Source organism: Panthera tigris, chromosome B2 (genome assembly GCF_018350195.1).
Source record: "Panthera tigris isolate Pti1 chromosome B2, P.tigris_Pti1_mat1.1, whole genome shotgun sequence".
NCBI lineage: Eukaryota > Metazoa > Chordata > Mammalia > Carnivora > Felidae > Panthera > Panthera tigris.
In genome coordinates, this window is record NC_056664.1 from 143103905 (window position 1) to 143123817 (window position 19913).

The 19913-nt window shown below is 46.4% G+C and overlaps 1 protein-coding gene across 1 annotated transcript in view; it reads right to left on the reverse strand.

Annotated features, from left to right (window-relative positions):
* Window positions 1–2404: 2404 nt before the first annotated feature.
* The window catches only part of SLC22A2 (solute carrier family 22 member 2), a 28941-nt gene continuing 11432 nt past the window's right edge, over window positions 2405–19913 (reverse strand). Inside the window, exons 5-11 of the mRNA XM_042985364.1 lie at window positions 16929–17043; window positions 15040–15146; window positions 13481–13695; window positions 12490–12598; window positions 11824–11936; window positions 8450–8549; window positions 2405–2481 (exon numbers count right to left, since the gene is read on the reverse strand). Of these exons, the coding sequence (XP_042841298.1) occupies window positions 2415–2481; window positions 8450–8549; window positions 11824–11936; window positions 12490–12598; window positions 13481–13695; window positions 15040–15146; window positions 16929–17043 (826 nt within the window). The 3' untranslated portion in view covers window positions 2405–2414. The remainder of the gene's footprint in view (window positions 2482–8449; window positions 8550–11823; window positions 11937–12489; window positions 12599–13480; window positions 13696–15039; window positions 15147–16928; window positions 17044–19913) is intronic.

Genomic DNA, 19913 nt, shown 5'->3' on the forward strand with positions numbered 1-19913 from the left:
TGTTTTGCAACTGTCGTAAGTAGATACTATCCGTATCCCACTTTTTTCTGACAACAGTGCCATCAATGCATTTGATCCCAAACATATCATTTAACAAATTGCAGATTTTCCTATCTGGGCATCTATATCCTGGGTGTGGTCTACTCATGGTCCCAAGTAGAATATTAATTTGTGTTTAATCAGCAAAACAGAAACCGCTGCAGGTATTTCAAAGAGAAGGAATTTAATACAGGCACTCGTTTACAAAATTGTTGAACAAACGGGAGAAAGGTATGCTAGAGAGAGAAAAGGGTGTTGACATAAGACCAGCAAACAGTGATTGCTTCTGGCTGGGGCCTGAGATCCTGTTCTTGCTGGAAGTCAGTGAGGCACTTCTGCTGCTGCTGCTGCTGCTGTTGCCATTAAAACTGCACCTGTGCCATCGAGAAGTGACCAGGAGCCTCATTCCTTTGGTTGAGGTCGCCAGCAGCTCTTACTGCAGCTGCCCAAGATTCCTTCATGGTACAGGGGAAAATGGCTTCTCTCTTGCTCTTATCTTCCTATCTGGCCAATGCTGCCCATTGGGAGAGGCTTATAAGAAGCCAGGTGGCACAGGGCCAGGAACATGTCATGTGTTAGTGTCAACTCTTGATGTGACAGAGGAGAATTTAGAAGGACACGTGTGTGCTCTTTCTCAGGACAATACTGGGAGATGTGCTTCTTCAAAATGAGAGAGAAAACCAAAGATGAGGAAGACTTTGGATCTAGCAGACAGAGGTACACAAAACAGAGGCACTGGACATGCTCAGGAGGTGGGGAAAGGAGAGCCCAGGGCAACAGCTGTGCAGTAGGGCTCAATGGCACCCAGGCTCACTGGACCAGGAGAACTGCAGGCTCCAGGTGGGAAGGCTCTCTGGAAAAAGGAGCTGTGTTTGAAAGCAATGAGATATTTATAGTTTTATCAAAGAGTTGGGGGGGGGGGAGGAAATTAATGGTGAATATATAGAAAACAGCAACAAAAACCAAGGCTCAACAGGAACAAAATGCTGTGAAAAGAGTGGAAGAGTGATCATAGTACCCTATGTGGCTCAGCTGTTGGTAATAGCTACACAGCCCAAATTATGCAAATGTTAACTATTTATTGAATAAAAATGTGATAACACAGAGTTTGAAGAGAAAAACTGTGTGTTGGATTGAGGACAGAGATGAAGAGAGCTAAATCTTCATATTTTATACCAGAAAGTCAATAGGTAATATAATATTTATTTAAAATTTTTTTTTGTTTTTATTTTATTTTTGAGAGAGTGAGAGAGCAAGAGAGAGCAGGGGAGGGGCAGAGAGAGAAAGGGAGACACAGAATCCGAAGCAGACTCCAGGCTCTGAGCTGTTAGCACAGAGCCCAATGCAGGGCTCAAACTCATGAACCACGAGATCATGACCTGAGCAGAAGTCAGATGCTTAACTGACTGAGCTACCCAGGCACCCCAGTAATGTAATATTTAAAGTTAAAAAGGCAAGAGATATCAATATAAAGCAGGTTATTTAGATATATAAATATAAATCACAAGAGAAAGAAACAGCTGAAATAGTTGAAAATTATTCTGGAGGCATTGGTAGAGGTGGAATGGGGCAAGGAACTTTTGTTTTCATTATAGGTCTTGAAGTATTTAGCTTCTAAATATTAATTTACTATATTACCATGGTAAAATATTAATATAATTTTTTTAAACCACAAATTTAGAGAAATTTTTATCAGGGTGAGACATTACCACATCGGTTTAGTAGGCCAAATTCAACACTGCTCCCTATCAAACTCTTCTCCAGATTTTTTTGTGGAAAGCACACATTTGTATTCAACTCGTCTAAATGGAGAAGACTTACTGATTACTCATGTTGTATTTCTGATTCTTTATTTTAGTTTCCTTTAAAAATCTAACCCAGATAATAATGTATTTTAAAATTTTGTCACCCATGTCACTTGAAAGGCCAATTTAAATTTCTTGGCATACATTCTGGACAACTTGATATTACTTTACATGTATCTTTTCTTTAAGAAAACAGGCTCTCTGCTCTACTTAGTTTTCCAGATCTTCTCTGTTCTGTTTCCCTGGCCCACGATTCTCCTATGTGTTTTGGTTTGATATCATTGTGGAGAAAAGAATAAAATAAAATAAAGATAAAGACAATTCCTAGCACACCAATAGCATTGTCTTGGGAATGCTGGGAATGGAGTGAGCTGGTGGGGCTTGGTAGGATTTAGTCCCCTGGGTAGATTTTAATAAGTAGGACAACACACTCTATTTGGCTATAGATTTAGGTTCGTAGGGTTCAAAAGGAGGTAAGGTTGAGTTATATGGGCTTTGTGGTGGATGGAGAAATCTCTGGTCTGGACTTGTATCATCAGAGCAAGGCCATAGCAAGAGTGGTCTCTCTTCTTAGTTTAGCGGATTGTCTACTTTCTTGACTTGGAGGTAAATCACCTTTTCTTTATTTTTTCTTGGTCTGCAGTAATAAAGAAAATGGAGAGGAGATAAAGAAATAATAAGGAAGCTATAAACCAAAATAAAGTGGGTAGTAAATGAATGGGACAAAAAATTGATGTAAGTTTTGTCCAGGATTAGTTTTGCAGTGTGTTCTGAGTGGTGATTCCTGAAAAGAAAATTGACGGGGCTTGGTGAACAACTAATGTGGTGGGGTGGTTCCAAAAATGCTCTTCTGGGACTGGCCTATGTTCCTTATTTTAGGTGTTCACTTTTCTATGTAATGGAGGATGTGGGTGGTGACTTATTTAATCTTATATTGGTAAAAAATGATTATTGCAAAATCTAGACAGCTATCATTTCTTGCAAATACAATTTTAGAAACTTTTTACCAAAGCTCATTTATTTTTCAACAGTTGCACAAGTGAAAAATCAACTAGAAATTTGTTCGAATTGCACATTTTCTCAGTCATCTTATCTTCATGAATACCAGGATGTTGCTGACACTCATTGTAGAGATGCTGGTTTCTTCGTTCTGCTGCTCCCAGACATGCCCTTTGATAGTAAGGCTGAAATCTGCAGTGGGGCGACCCCTGGGTCCCCCAGCTCCTTGCGGAATTTGCCCTGTTTGGGGATGCCTAGTCTTGCCTCAGCTTCTGGGCCAGTCTGAGACAGGGAGGGTAGCAGAAGCTCACCCGAATCCCCTGGCAGTGCTGGAGTTCTCTCAGACCCCAGGCGTTGGGGCCCAAGGAAGTCGGCTGCACTCCCGGGGTCTCTGTGCCAACAACAGTAATGGCAAAAGCAGCGGCAGCAACAACAGAAACAACAGTTCCATCAGGAGCGGGAACACCAGCAACAACAACAGCAACACTAGCAACAGTGGCAACAACAGCAGTGACAATAGTGACAACGGCAACAACAGGAACAACAGCAACAGCAAAAGCAACAGCAGTAACAATAGCAACAGCAGCAATAGGAACCACCACGGTAGCAATAGGAGCCACAGCAGCAATAATAGCAACAACAGCAACAACAGGAAGCACAGCAGCAACAACAGCAGCCGTGACAGCAGCATCAGTAGCAGCCGTGGCAACGACAGGAACAACAGCGGCAACAACGGCAGCAATAATAGTGACAATGGCGGCAACGGCAACAGTAGGAACAGCAACAATAATAGGAGCCACAGCAGCAACAATAGTAGCGACAGCAACAATGGGAACCACAGCGACAACAATAGTAACCGCAGGAACCTCTGCAGTAGCTGGAGTAACCACGGCAGCAACCGTAGCAACTGGAGCAACAATGGCAACAACAGCAGCCATGACAGCAGCGTCAATAATAACAGTGGCAACAACAGGAACCACAGCAGCAACTATAGTAACAATGAGAACCTCAGCATCAGCAATATAAACAACAGCAACAACAGCAGCAAGAGTAACCACGGCAGCAGCGACAGTAACGATGGCAAGAACAGCAACAACAGCAGGGATGACAGTAACAGTGGCAACAACAGGAACCACAGCAGCAACGGCAGCAGCAACAATACTAACAACAACGATAGGAACCGCAGCAGCAACAATAGTAACGAGAACAGCAACCGTAGCGGCAGCAATAGTAACCACAGCAACAAGAGCGACAACAGTAACCATAGCAACGACAACAGCAACAGTAGTGACAACGGCAACAGCAGCAGCAACCGCAGCCACGATAGTAACCATGGCAACAACAACAGCAACAACAGCGACCACGGCAACAGCAGCAGGTACAGCAGCAGCAGCGGCACCGCTATGCCGACTGACTGGTGAGGAGCCCCGGCCCGCTCTGGACCCTCACTGCATTCTTCCGCTTGTGAGCCCGGCCGTCTGGGACCTGGGTGCCAGGACTAGCCTGGCTCTGTCACTTACTGGCCTCATGGACGAATCCTTCCATCTGTCTTGCCTTCATTTTTTTCAGTTGTCCAATGGGGCTAATAATAATAATGATAATACCTGTTCCATAGGGTTGGTGCCACGATTAAATGAGGCAACACACGGGAAGGGCTTGGAAAGCACTAGCTAAAAGCTCTGAGTAAACGTTAGCCACTGTTACCCAATTTTACAGGAAAGGAAACAAGTGTCAGGGATGAAATAAGGTGTATATTAGGAAATCCCTAGGGCCGTCTTTGTAACCAGGATGGGCTCAGGGCCCTCGGGAGCCCAGTGACTCGATGGGGGTGGAGGGAGTCCCGCCCTACCCTGTTCGTGCGCCTCTCCCGCAGTGTCTGGGACACCGGACCTGGGTCGGCTCTCCTGACGGAGGCAGCCTGCCTGCCCCCCAGGGCCAGCGTGGGGTGCCCCTACTCCCGGCCATCTACGCTTCCTGTGGGCGGCCCCTGCTTGTCTTTCCCCACGGGGGGCCCTTTGCCCGGCCCTGCCTCGGCGTCCACGTCCTCACTCCCTTGTGCAGCCCTCAAGCCTCACACAGGTCTGCCTTCCTTCTTCGAAAGGTGAGCCGGAGGACGTAATAGAGAAAGCAGAAAAGCGCAAACCTTCGGAGACGTATTTGTGGGTCACGTGAAGAGAAGGCGTGTAAAGCAACAGCAGGAATGATCTCCGCGATCCCCCTTTAGCCTGACGAACCGGCCTGACGAAAACGAAAGCCTCCTTCGAGGGGATGTGGATGTGTACGTCCCTGGGCTGAACTTCCCTGTCTCAACACCGTTCCGAATATATTTTAAAATTTGATCCCCAGTCAGTGATCTAGGTACATATTTACCTATTTTATAGAAGAGCCATGGAAACTTCTGTGAACGATATCGGTGGTTATTGGGCATCCACAAAGGGCCAGCCTCTTTACATGCATGTATCTCGTCACAAAAATCCAATGAGTAGAAACTGTTGTCCCCATTTACAGATGGAGACACTGAGGCTTAGAAGAGTTAAGGCCACACGGTAGGAAATGTCAAGACCTCGCCTATCAGACTCCACAGCCCCTGTCCTCCCCCACCACATATCCTTCCCACCTCTGGAGCTGGCTGGGAGAGCCTGGAGAAACCACAGTCGGAGATGCTCTAGAAGGAACTCAGCATGGGTCCCACAGCTATTTGGCGGGCACCCGCTCTGTGTGTGTGCCAGGTACTGTGCTAAGCTCTAGGGCTGTGGCAGTCAATGGGGTACGATCTGTCTTCAAGGAGACAGTCGTGTGCATGGGAAGCTTCACTGAGACGGGGGTAGAGAGGGGACAGTTGGTCTAGATCAGGGACCTCGACTCAAATGTCTGCATGTACCAGGCAGAACATACAAATGTAGCGGGCACAAGACAGTCGGGCCTGGTGGCACCGCGGCCTACGCCAGCGGGCGTGCCCTTCAAAATGCCGAGCTGTCTCTCAGCTCCGACGAATCATCGACAAGAGGAAATGCCTGCTCCGTGTTACCAAATCCTCTGAATTTGTTTTCTGGAACAGATCCTGGGAATCCACTTTATGTGGAATTTCCCACTTAAAAAATACCCACGTGGGCCAAGCAAAGCACTCGAGACCCTAGTGTCCTGTTGGCTGCCAGTGTGTGACCTCTGCTGAATTCAAAGGCCTCTTCTAATGCTGGCCTTCAAGCTCGGGGGATAGCCTCCGACCACGGTGATTTCTTCTGCAGCAACATCTGCATAAGTACTGAACGTGTTAAAAAGGAACATCGTGGAGAATGGATAAAATTCTGTTCAGTTCTCGGCATCAGCGGGCCAAAACTGTACTACAAATAAAACGCGTAAGAACATCTAAGCACACTGCATAAACAAACCTGTGGGGAGTGTGTCCTATGTTTATCTTTATTAGATTTTCTTGTTTGTTTTTTTTTAAGTTTATTTATTTTTCTTGAGAGAGATAGAGAGCGAGTAGGGGAGGGGCAGAGAGAGAGAGAGGGAGGCAGAAGCCCAAGTAGGCTCCGTGCTGTCGGCACAGAACCCGATGTGGGGCTTGAACTCACGAACCGTGAGATCGTGACCTGAGCCAAAATCAAGAGTCAGATGCTTAACCAACGGAGCCACCCAGGCGCCCCTCTTTATTAGGTTTTCTTAAGTTTACTTTTTGAATAGGTTCATGTGGTTCAAAATTCAGAAAGTACAAAAAGGTATGCGTTGAAAATCCCTCGCGGGGCTCCTGGGTGGCTCAGTTGGTTAAGTGCTCAATTCTTGGTTTCAGCTCGGGTCATGATCTCGTGGTTCGTGAGTTCGAGCCCCGTGTCAGGCTGTGTTGACCGTGTGGAGCCTGCTTGGGATTCTCTCTCTCCCCTCTCTGTTCCTACCCTCTGCTCACTCTCTCTCTCTCTCTCTCTCAGAATGGGTACATAAAAACTTAAAAAAAAAAAAAGAACATCTCTCCCACCTACGTTCTCCGCCCACCAATTCCACAGATGGCCAATGTTACAGCTTTTCCATATTCTTTCAGAGATACGGTAAATACACATATATATGTATATGTATATAGATATTTAACACGGATATGTATTTATTCATTCTTTTTTTAAAATGTGTATTTATTTTTGAAAGAGAGAGAGACAGAGCATGAGAGGGGGAGAGGCAGAGAGAGAGGGAGACACAGAATCCGAAGCAGGTTCCGGGTGCTGAGCTGTCAGCACAGAGCCCGACGTGGGACTCGAACTCATGAACCGTGAGATCATGACCTGAGCCGACGTCGGACACTTAACCGACTGAGCCACCTGGGTGCCCCTATTTGTTCATTCTTTTTACAGAAATGGTAGAATATTTACTTTCTATATTTCCCTTTTTAAAATTAATAATATATCTGAGAGAACTTTCCTTACCAGTGCATGTAAAGCTGCCTCATTCTTTTTATTTTTATTTTTTTATTTTTTTAAAAATTTTTTAATCTTTATTTATTTTTGAGAGAGAGAGAGAGAGAGAGAGAGAGAGAAGCAGAGCTCCAGCGGGGGTGGAACGGAGAGAGAGGGAGACACAGAATCCGAAGCAGGCTCCAGGCTCCAAGGTGTCCGCACAGAGCCCGACGCGGGGCTTGAACTCACGAGCTGTGAGTTCATGACCTGAGCCGAAGTCAGACACCTAAACGACTGAGCCATCCAGGTGCCCCTGCCTCATTCTTTTTAATGGCTGCAGAGTATTTTATCGAATGACCTACCATAATTTATATAATCAGTGGGCATTTAGGCTGTTTCCAATCTTTTCTTACATAAAACACGGTCTTAAGTAGTAATCCTGTGCCCCCCTAATCTTGTACATATATGCTCCTAGAAGGGTGGAAATTTCCGGGTAAAAAGAAATGCACATTCTTGATACTATTGCCATCACAGAGAGTTCAGGTTTCTACTCCCACTGACAACACAGGGTGCCTTTTCCCCACGGTCCTTCCCAACATGATACGTTAACGAGCAGTTTAATCTTCGACAACCTCAGCTGTGAGTAGTGTGGTGTTCCTTTATACCTGTCTTACTATGGGAGATCTGAGCATATTTTCATACCTTTAAGAGCTGTTTTTCTTTTCTTTTCCCTGAACTACCTATTCAAGTCCTTAGCCCATTTTTTTTTTTTCCTTTTGGGTGGTTCCTCTAATGGATTTGTCAGAGCCCTTTATATAGTGGGAAAACCAGCCCCTTGTCGAGGAGTAAATATTTTCTCCACATTTGTTATTATTATTTTTTAGATGATGTTGGTTTTTCAATGCAGAATTCTTTATTCAGAAAGGCACACTTACTGATCTTCTTTTCAAAGGGATCTGGATTTTTTGCCCTACTTACAGAGACCTTCCCCATTCTGAAAGTATCAGGGTATCTCCTAGCGTGTGTTCATTATTTTACTGTTTCTTTGTGTTTTGTTTTGTTTTGCTTTGCTTTGTTTTGTTTTTACTCTTCAGTCTTTGATTTTGTGTGACTCGATCTCAACGTACGGCATGAGCTACAAATTCAACCTCCTCTTTTTTTTCCACCTGGCCTCAGAACTGGCCCAGACACGCACGCACAGAGGAATTTCAGCTCCTTCCTTACCTCTGCATGTTCTCGGCTTCATCTATAGTCTCAGGCAAAGCCTTCCCTTTGGTCTCCGGAAGCAGCAACACCAGTACCCCAGCAACCAAGCCAATCACAGCTGAAGGTCAAACAGATGCAAATCACATTAAGAACTAAAATGCACAGGTTGGTTGTTTTTGCTGTTGGCCCGGAGCCTGACGTGGGGCTCGATCCCACGAACCGCGAGATCATGACCTGAGCTGAAATCAAGAGTCAGATGCTCAACCAACTAAACTCCTCAGGGGCCCCAAACATTCAGGTTTTATAATTAGAACTCCACTAATTTCTTCAAAAAACGTTTGTGTGTGATTTTCTATAGTTACGGGTTTCTTTGCTCTCTCTGACTGTCCTATAAATATTTTGCTGATTCCAAACTCTGTTGGATTGCAATTCCTTATAGGGAGATGAAATACTTAACATTTTGAGTCAAGGTTATTCTAGGCTAGAGAACATTGCCACGATATTAAGATACATGGGAGTTAGAAAATAACTCTGAAAAAAAATCAACTCCGAGGAAAGGAAGAACATAACCCTGCCAACATAAAGCACTTAGTAATGAAAATGAGTCAGAAACTTGGACCACTGTGAGCAGAGGTAATGAATCATGTATTACTGTATCGCAGTATGAAAAAGTATAGCCAGGCCTATGCTTTTAGTTTTAATTCGGGGGGTTGATAGAGTCTTTTTGTCGTTCCTTTTTCCCTTGTCTCCAGCTCTAATTTTTTGCACACGCTAGGGGGTAATCGTAAACATTAGGGTGTTTATGCTTCCTTAAATCCCCGCTAACATTTTGGGATTCTAAGGTCACATTTTATGCTTTGCTACAGTAGACTGCAGGAAGTAGGTGGGGGTTCTTCGCTGGTTTGGAGTTTCAAAAGAAGGGCACACTGGACTCCGTTTTGACATCTTTGCAAAATGGCAGGAGTAGAGGCCACCACGGTTCAGGACGCCGGCTGTAGCTTCGGGTCCCTGGGCTCCACGTGGGAGCCTCCACTCACTGGTTTCAGAGCCCTGGGAAGTTCTGTTCTGAACCTCAGCCATGAAGTGGGGTGACATCTCCACATCACATGCTTGTTGTGTGACTCAAGTGGCTTCCTGCCTGTTAAGTGGCCGTGCCCGCCACAGTGTATGAACGAGGTAGCTCTCCCCTCGGAGTCTCACCAAACCACGAACGATTCACTTGGTTGTAACTCGTGCAAGCAATAAACATATTCCGCGGGCTTTGATCCTCTGAAGTAAGTGAATTATGTAGAGAATATAATAGATGGCTCAAATTGTCATCCCTTTAGCATTTTATATTTGCAAAGATAGGCTTAATGAACCAGATTATTGCTTTTTAAAAAAATTTTTTTTTTTAAATTTATTTTTGAGCAGGGGGAATGAGAGAGAGAGGGAGTGAGAGAAAATCCCAAGCAGGCTCTAAACTGCCAGCACAGAGCCCAGTGTGGGGATCGAACTCACAAACCATGAGCTCGTGACCTGAACTGAAATCAAGAGCTGTGTGCTTAACCGACTGAGCCACCCAGGCGCCCAGAACCAAATTATTTCTTAAATCAGTTTTTTTTTCAGTGCTCTTCCAATTGGGGTTTTCCCAGCTTTGGATGTGTTGATTTTCAGGCTTCTGGAGAACCGCTTCAGGCGATTTCAAGACCACAATTGGCGCACCATTATTGTGTGCAAATAAACGCAAAGGAATAAAAATGTCAAAGTGTTAGTTTCGTTTCCCAATAAAAATGGGAGTTGTCTTCGAGTTTACTTGAAATGGTGAAATGCAGCTAAAATCCTTTATCTTTTCAAGGGGAAGGTGAATCCTGAGGGAGGGTTAACAGAGGCTCCTCTAGGTCTGGACCTTACGTTGCTCTGGTAAATGAAGTCTCTGTTCTTGACCCACAAATGTCTCGCTGACCCATAATCACTCACTGCCCACCTAAGGGAGGGGCCGAGATTGAGGCGGTTCCACCTTCCTTCCTGGAAGGAAGGAGTCCACAGGGGCTTCTGGGACTCCTCTAAGTTGGAAAGTAGGCTCCGTGCGGATCCCTCAACCGGTGTGGGGAGAGGAAGGCGCCTGGGGCATGTAGGCCCCATAAGTAAGTGGTACCAGCCACTCTGTGGCCGAATCATGCTTATCTCAGGGTAAAGAGCTCGTGTTCTCGCAACTTTGGCCATCTTGCTGTTATTACGTTGCAACATCGAAGACTTCTTTGGGTCTATTCCGAGGGGAAGTTCTATTAGCGGCGTGGAGCACTTGCTGGCAGATGCACAGCAGTGGAAAACCCCCCTCTCCCCTTCCCGAATCCCTTGAGAAGAGGAAGGAGCGGAGATGTTTGTGTGCAACAATGCGCAGCATTAGGGGAAAAGCCATTTGGGTGTTCGTCCAATGCGCAGAGGGTCTTGTCCTCCCTCCCTCCAGTTAAGTGAGTGTTGGAGGCCCATGGGGGAAAATGTTACATTTTTTGTCAGATTAAAAGTGGTTCCCAATGGATCTAAAAGAAGATGAAAATGAGTGCATTGAGGCCTCCTGGCTAACGTGAGAAGGTGAATGCTGTGTGCGTGAATCTGGACACCTCTCTGCGTGGTGCCCAGGAGAGAGTCGGTCTCACAGTCCCCAGCTGCGGGGAAGGGCAATGGCCATGAGTGAACGGAAGTGCCCAGGATTCCCAGAGCCCTTTGAAAGCCTGCAGACCTTCAACACTGGCCTCTGTGTGCGAATTGCTGATAATTAGATTTGTCTCTGTCACTTTCCAGGCTGCAGGCTGGTCGGGGAGGGGAAGGCTCAGCACTGGTGCATTCCTTCAGTGTTGGAAGGAAGCACCGAGCCAATCCTCCTTAACTCTAACTGCCCAAGGAATCCGAGGAAGGGGTGCCCGACACCAGCACACGTGCACCGTTAAGCCAACGCATTTCCTTAACGGTGGTCTTTGTTTCCCCTGGATTTTGAAAACACTCTTTGCAAAACCATAACTGCCTTTCTTTGAAGTAATGTAGCGAAGAGTTGTGTATCTTCTCACATGTGGCCACAGAGGAGGCAGAGTGAGCTCTTTGACAAGGAGACCCAAGGAGGGGTGGAAATCGGTGAGGAGAGTTAGGGGTTTTCTTCAGGCAAATGTCTTTCCATCTTACTCCCTCTTGAACTTTGTACCACAAAGGCCGTGAGTCCTAGTGGGCTCCCATGCCTGGGTCTTAGTAGCTACTAATAGTATTACCAATACTAGTCTTACTAACGCTAAGAGTAGTCCTAATTACTAGCTGTATTTAGTAGTTGCTGGTAGGCATGATACCTATTTTGAGATAGAAAAATGGCGGATGCTAGGAAAATAGGGTTTCATTCAAAGACACGTCTGAGGATCTCTTACCAAAAACCAGTAGTGGGAGCTCATGCCAGACGCCGGTGAGCCGGTAGACCAGGAACGGTGTGATAATGCCACCGATGTCGCACATGGAGGAGCAGACAAGGACACCGAGATTCCTGAAAGGCAGGAAACGGATTGAACTTTAGCTTCTCGCCGGATGGTAGTTATCTCCCACCGCCTCCACATAAATACTTCCCTACATCACTAAAATGTCTGTGAACTGGAAAAAAAAAAATTCACATTATTATATGTGTGTGTTCACATTATTTTCAACACACACAAATGGTGTGATACACAGTTCCCTCCCTATTCTGTTGTGCTTATTTCATGTTAGCTTTTTTGAAGATTTTTAATGGGGGGGGGGTGATTCTACTCTTATCACCTGTCTTCTCTACGCTGTTCTGTGGTCCTGTGTGTGCTGTTTCTGACCACGCTCTCCCAGGGCCATTTGGTCATTGCTCTCTTGAAGTCAATACGCTGTATTTCACCCTAGCCGTAAGTGTGAGATGTGGCCTCGTTACTGCCTTCACATGTTCTAATCTTCTCTTACCCGTGTTTTGGAAAGGAAGGCGTCCTCTGAAAAGGTGTCCCCCACTGGCACTTGTGCTAGGTCTAGCCAACAACCAAATGTCCCGACCACCCTCTTCGCGTTGAGGAAAGCGTGCTAACCTGATGAATGTGGGGTACAGTTCTGCGTTGACCAGGCAAACCATTTCGTAGGCCATCGTAATCCCCATCCTACCCAAGCACGCGACTGTAACTCTTAGCCACTGCAGATCTGAGGGGCGAACACACACCAGTTACCCACGCTGCACTGGGTAGCGGCCTCCAAACCCTGGTCTGCAAACAGTGCCCCAGAGGCATGCAAAGGGAAAGTCCGCATTCCAGAATGGATTGAGGACGCAAAATGCTTCTTCTATAAACTCCAAGTCTTGAGCAAGATTCCCCACATCTGTTAGTTTTAACTTGGACACAGTTCTAACAGTCTCTTTAGACCCCAGTCATGAATGATGACAGAATTATACCAGTTTTCAAAGCTGGGCCAACTCTAGTCTATAGAGGTCGCCCACAAGGAACGGTAAAATATGGGAATATTTTAAGTAATTGCTAATAACTGAAGGATGCAAACAAAGCTCCTAGTTGCTAAGAGGATTCTATCATATAGGTTCTTCCTCTCCTTCGTTGAGAACGCATTTTAAAAAGAAGGAAAGGAACTGAATAAGTGTTCATTTGTTGCATTTACCTAAACTTCCTTATTTGTTCTGCAGAATGATGCAGGGAGGCCAAGGGAGTTGTCTAAATAGTGTCTGGGAAACACTAAAATAAGACTTTAACCCTGGGCCTGCTCTACCCCTGCAAAGCCCATGCTTTCGTTTCTGGGCCAGGCCAATGGTCTGTAGCATGAGTCCCCTTAGCCTTTCTTGTTCTAGTACATTAGAGAACAATCAGGTGTGATTGTATTATGTCAGGCAACCTTTGGGTACAATTGTTCTTAAAGACAGGGTGGCTATATGGTTTGCTCAGGGAGGTCCCAGATACCGTGTTCACTCTTTCCAAATTGATTTGGATGACAAATTACATAGTCCTACTCTCAGAAGGCTATGACCTCCCTCTTCTCAGGGCCTTAGAAGACAAGACCCCAGCTTGGCCTGACACTTACCATTAGGGATAAAAACCGAGGCTAGGCAGGCTACCCCTGCCACCATATTTGATGCAGCCCATGGATAGCGGCGACCTAAACGGTCAATGGTGAGGATGATGAGGAGGGCAGCTGGAAACTCCACCAGGGCAGAGTAGAAGAAATCCAAGTAGAAATTGCTCCCTGCAAGGCCCATGTGCATGATGAGGCCCTGGTAGAGAACAGAGCTCGTGAACCTGAGCAAAGAGGAGAGCTCAGGTTAAGCCAAGCACCAAAAGCAAATCATCGAGAAGGAGCGGCTTCTGGAAATGAGAGTGGATTGTGGGTCACCTTTCTTTGTCATCTTAGTGCTATTCCCTCTCTTCCACTGCTTTTGCATCATCTGACCCACTGTGGTGGCTGGTTGTGGCCCCAGAACCAGGAAAGCAGAAGAAATTAAGATAGCATTCCCTGGCCAAACTGAAAGGCAAGAAGAAATTTCTTTCTAGAGTGATTTATTTGGTAAAACTGTATCAGTTTATTAGTGGCTGTTAATTATTATCTCTTTGTGGTTTTCTGATGGAATCGGGATCAAAAGGCTTGGCTACTTAATTCAAATTTTAGGAGACCAGAGACCCAAATGGGTACCAAATTCCCAAATGGATACGGCCTCACTTCTTGAGGATTTCTTTTCTGACACCATCCAGATAGCATTTTGACGATGTTTTTTTTGCTTTGTTTTGTCGACTGAAAGTGTTTGTTATCTGTAATGGAAACTAGGAAGACCCCTGGCAAGAGCCACAATTATTCAGAAAAGGAAAGAAGGCTAACGAAGCCACATTTCACTGCTTCGTGTTACGCGCAGTACTGTAAAGGGTGCCAGATTAATTCCTGGTGAGCCTTGTTTCTGCCAGTGGTCACAAATCTCCGTTTGGCCAGTGTCAGTCCAATCACACTGAAAGGAAAGTTCACTGGACTAAGGAAGGCTTGGTGCAGGGTGAGGGCTCAGAGCTCCAGGAGAAGCCTGCAGACAGTGAAAACAATCACGCTTCAGCCACGGATTGTGGAGTTAGTGGATTACTCTTTGTGGCTTGTTCTCATTCGTAAGTTTATTTTTTTCTCCACTAGACAAGAAAAGGAAAAGACCCTTCCCTTGCTAGCCCTGTACGATAAGGAGAGATCTACACTCATCATAAATATAGAACCAGGAGTTGTCCATTTTGGCTAAATACCGGAATCATCTGGAGAATGTTAAAATATCGGTGCCTTGGACCTTCCCTCAGCCAATTAAATTAGTATTTTCAGGGGGGCGGTGTGGGGAGTCTGGGCTTGGTATTTTATAACCTCCCGGGAGATTCTAAGGCAATGCCGAAGTTGAGAACGTGCTTATCTATGCTTTGGGACTGTAAGCCGATTTCAACCTCTGCCCCCCCAAAAAATGATACCAGGAAAGCCTGCAATAAGTGAGTCCCCTCACCATCCACGGTCAATACCGATACTGGAACTAGGCTATGTAACGGTGCTCTTGGTCCCTCCCTTAATGTGGATGATGGGGCTTTAAAAAAATGTGGCGAGGTTTTGAAGTGAAAAACATTCCTTACCAGTTGTACATCAGGATCAAAGTGTGTTTCCTGATCTGAGGGGTTCTGACCAAATCAAGAAATGAAGGATTCAGCTTCTCGTCAGCTTCCTCATCAGGTCTGAGGCTCTAGGAATAGAAATCGTAGGAACAGCTTTGTGTGGTTACAGACAGTGTCCCTGTATGTATGGAAACCGATTTGACAATAAATCTCATATGTCAAAAAAAAAAAAAAAAAAAAGACAGTGTCCCTGTGTAGTACAGGGAATCACAACAGTAGGTGACACTTTCTGGGGGCTCATAGTGAGCCTTTCATATGTACTAGCTCGGTTAATCTGGACTATCCTGGAAGTTAGTGTCTACCTTTTTTCACCCCTTTCACAGAAGGGAAGCTGGGATTTGGGGGAGTTGGGTAACTCATGTGCCTCTGTCAAGGGGCCCTTGGAGGTAAAGCACAGGGGGGCAGGAGGAGGCCTGGCTCAGTGGCCCTGTGGGCTGAGAGCATGGGGCGCCCTCTCTGCAGGACCGGCTGGGACCCCGCAGTCAGGAAGCTCTGCTCTGGGACCCTTGCGCTGGGAGCAGCTCTTTATCGCCTAGAGCTTGTTAGAATGAAAGACCTGGGCCCCCATCCAGACAGACTGAATCGGAATCTGGATTTCCACAAGGTCCCCAGGTGCACCCTGTGCACAAGTATTAATGCTCCAGAAGCTCGGCTTTAGAAGAAAATAGTAGGTGGTGGAGTTGAGACCCAGTCTCCAGGGTTTTAGGAAGCAGAATGTTCGCAAAAACCACTCCTTCCGAAAGCAACACTGGACGGGTGCTAAAAGCCCGAGGACAAGAGGAAGAACCTCCAGCCGACTTACCGCTCTTCCGTGAACCTGAACTTTGGCCAGAGTGACTCACGTGCTTTAATCCCTGACCAATTTCTGAAATGGCCTAAAACTTAATCAGTGCTTGGCTGGTCATCAGCGGAAAAGACTGTCTACCCAACCACCAGAAACCAGAAAAGAAGTGAAAAAAAAAAAAAAAAAAAGTCTCTCAGGGGGGCCCAGGTGACTCAATCAGTTAAGCGTCTGACTCTTGATTTTGGCTGAGATCATGGTCTCATGGTTCATGAGTTTGAGCCCCGCGACAGGTTCTGCGAGACAGTACGGAACCTGCTTGTGATTCTCTCCCTCCCTCTCTCTCTGCCCCTCCCTCACACACTCTCAAAATAATACATAAAGAAACTTAAAAAAAAAAAAAAAAAGCCTCTGAGTCCCCAAATGCTCAACTCTAAAGTCATATAAATCGCAAATGCTTACAGGGAACCTAGCTTAGATCCTCACACAGAGATGATTTACTCTTATTTTGACAGTTTTCCAATCAGCTTGATTTTCTCTGTTCTATCCCACCAGATAAAAAGGCTTAAGTTAAAGGTGATGAGGTCTCCTAGAGGCAAAACACGAAATGCAGAGAAAATGGGCACCCCAGCCGCTTGTTTGTTTGTTTGTTTTTTTCCAGAGGGCAGGAGAGTGCTCACGGTGTTTTGGGACAATTTCTATCCAAAATGTTTAAAATTCTAAGAAATTATTTGTGTTTGAAGACTCTTGCCTCTGTGAGCCCCTCCCCCCTCCCCGATCTGGTAAGGAAGACATTGGGTAGTTGGGAACAAGTGGCCCACACAGCCTTGGGTGACACATGATAGAAACTCCTCATTTGCCTTTCAGTGATTTTCAGTTTCCTTTTCCTTTTCTGCTTTGGATCTATTTAGAATCCAATACATTACCGGGGACCATGAATCCGAGTACCACGGAAACATCCTGTTGCATATGGTGGGCCCCTTCTATGACTCCCCATTGAGAACACACGGCTTTACCAGATTCTCCTTCGTCACCGTTCCGTCATTTGATAGTTCAGCGGCTGGCTCACCTGAAGGGAGGTTGGCAGAGATTTTCCATTTTTCTTTGCGATGTGCTTAATGATCCTCATGGCTTTAGCATTTTTGTTCTGGGAGATCAGCCACCTTGGAGACTCAGGGATGCACCTAGGGAATAGCATAAGTGTTATCAGAGCTGTTCAGTGGGGGATGGGTGGAGGTCTTACTGAACCTTCTTCCCGCAGTGGTCACAGTCAAGTGTCTGCAAGTGAGGTTGGGTTGGATCTACAAAGGAAATAAAACCGTGCAGGGGCGGCACAGCAAAGGAAACCGACAAAAACAGAAAGCAGCCTACTGAATGGGAGAAAGCATTTGCAAATCATGTGCCGGGTTAAGAGGTTCATACCCCAAATATATGAAGAACTCACACAACTCAGTAGCAAAAAACCAAAAAATCTGATTTGGAAAATGGGCAGAGGATCCTAATAGACATTTTTCCAGAGAAGACATACAAATGGCCAACAGGTACATGAAAAGATGCTCAACATCACTCATCACCAGGGAAATAGAAATCAAAACCACGAGGGGATATCACTTCACATCTGTTAGGACGGCTAGTCTCAAAAAGACAAGCAACAAACACTGACAAGGGTGTGGAGAAAGGGAAACCCTTGTGCACTGTTGGTAGGAACATAAACTGGAGCAGCCACTATGGAAAAGAGTGTGGAGTTCCTCAAAACATTCAAAATAGAAAGCACAACATGGTCTAGCCATTCCACTTCTGGGTATTTATTAGAAGGAAACAAAAATACTAATTCAAAAAGATATATGCACTCCTGTGTTTACTTCAGCAAGTCATGGAAACACCCTAAGTGCCCGGGGATGGATGAATGAATGGCTGAAGAAGATGTGGTGTATATTACACAATGAAATAGTATTCAGCCATAAATAAGCATGAAGTCTTGCCATCTGACAACATGGGTGGGCCTAGAAGGTATTACGCTAAGTGAAATAAGTCAGAGAAAGACAAACACCACATGATCTCATTTATATGTAGAATCCAAAACAAACAGACCGAGCTCATAGATACAGAGCACAGATGGGCGGTTGCTGGCGGAGGAAGTGGACAACATGGGGGCAGGGGGTCAGAAGGCACAAACTTCCAGTTACAAAACAATTAGAAGCCCTGAGAATGCGACGTATGGTGCGGTGACCACAGTTAATAGAACTGTATTGCGTATTTGAAAGTTGCTGAGACAAGCAGTCTTCAAAGTTCTCTCACAAGAAAAGAATTTTTTAAAATTTTGCAGAGGCTACGTGGGTTTTTCCTCCCTCACACGCTGACTTGTGTTCAGCCTGGTGCAGGAGACTTTTGGGGCATCCTCTTCAGGGTCCCCGGTGGTCAACCGGATGCCCAGGCAGCCCTGTGCTAGAGGGAGGAGAGGCGGGTCAGCTGGGCTTTGCGAGTGCTGAGATCTGCCGGGTATGGGGACAGCAGAAGGCAGTTCCCTCACGGGGGAAACCAAGTATTTTACGTATATTATTCTGAGAGCTGATTTCTCAAAGGAAGGAGGTAAGAGTTTGAGATAAGATGGTAACAGAGCTTAAAAGCCAGATTGCTGGATCTGGCAGGACACGGGGTGGGTGGCCCTGTACCTCCTGGAGCAGGACTCTAGCCACCTGGATCTGTGTTTGGAGAGTGTTCTTGGAGTAGCTGGTTCAGGGTCGATGGGAGGAAGAGGGACTGGCAGGAAGGAGGTACAAGGACCGCCCTGGTGGGAGTTCTGGCATAGAGTCCGGAAGGCCCCATGTCGGGGCCTCACCCTGGGGGAGAAAGTTGCTCTGAGAGGGCCCAAAAGGAACTCGGGATGGATGTTTGTGGGAGTGCCATGGAGAGAGGAATCAAGTCCAATTCCTCAGTTAAGGCTCGACATCAGGAACAGAAATGTGGTGCTCGGCGGCGGCCAATCCACAGCTCACGGTGAGCATCCTTTCTGCCGTGATGCCGTAGCATGATTTTCCTAGATCACATTTGACCCACAGGTTCAGCCCAGTCGCTCACACCCCAAGAAGCGGAGTCAGCCGAGCCAGGTGTCAAGCGAGCTGAAGGGTCAAGGAGGACCTGGGAGCCACGTCAGAGGAGACAGGAACCAGAAACGGCTAGCCTCCCAGTGGAAAGTCTGGATGGATCCTCGGAGGCATATCCAGATAGGTACAGAGCTATCCGGTAGAATAGAAATTAATTTTTTGAAGCTCTCAGTGCAGAATTAGGAACCCTGGGTAAACATGCCGGGAAGGTAAATTCCGGGTCAATGAGAAGTCTCTTGAAGACGAGCTTTGGGTTCTGCAGTGAAGTCTCTTGCTTGATGACAGAGTAAGAGCGAGAACAGTTTTCAAGCAGAGGCTGAATAATGATCCTCTGGGGGCATTGCTCTGGGGCTCCAGCCCTGGACAGGAAGCTGTGCCAGAGGGCTTCTAATGTCACCTCACCTCTAAGAGCTGACAGCTACCGGGACACACATGCCAGTCTCACCGTGTCAGGTGAACAGCTGATCCCAGCAAGCAGTGAAACGTGAAGGTTACAGAGACATGAGAGAAATGCCACTGGGCAGGGGACAGGGCCCCCCACTGGCCTTGGTCAGCCTGCATGGAGTCCCTCCTCTGGTGACCATCGCATCCCCTCCGCCCCTGTAGCCCACCCCCCACCCCTTCTAGCCATGGCACCGCCTCTGTCTTCTGTTCTGGCTCCTTGTCCTCAGCTAGGCTTTCAGAATTTAGTATATTTTTTTTGTGTTCTGCCCCATTCGCTTCCTCTCCGGGCTCTGCTCCTTTCCTCTGAGGAAGTGCCTCTATCCCCTACCCACCAACAGGGGGATTTTTCTTGAATTTCTGATCCTCAGGTTCAACCACCCCTGGCCGTGTACACGTTGATGTCCTTTCCAGATGGATCTCAGATTCGGCATGTCCAAAGCTCACCCTCATTATCCCTCCTTTCAAACCCACCCCTCCTCTTGTGCTCCTTATCTCAGCACGTGCAG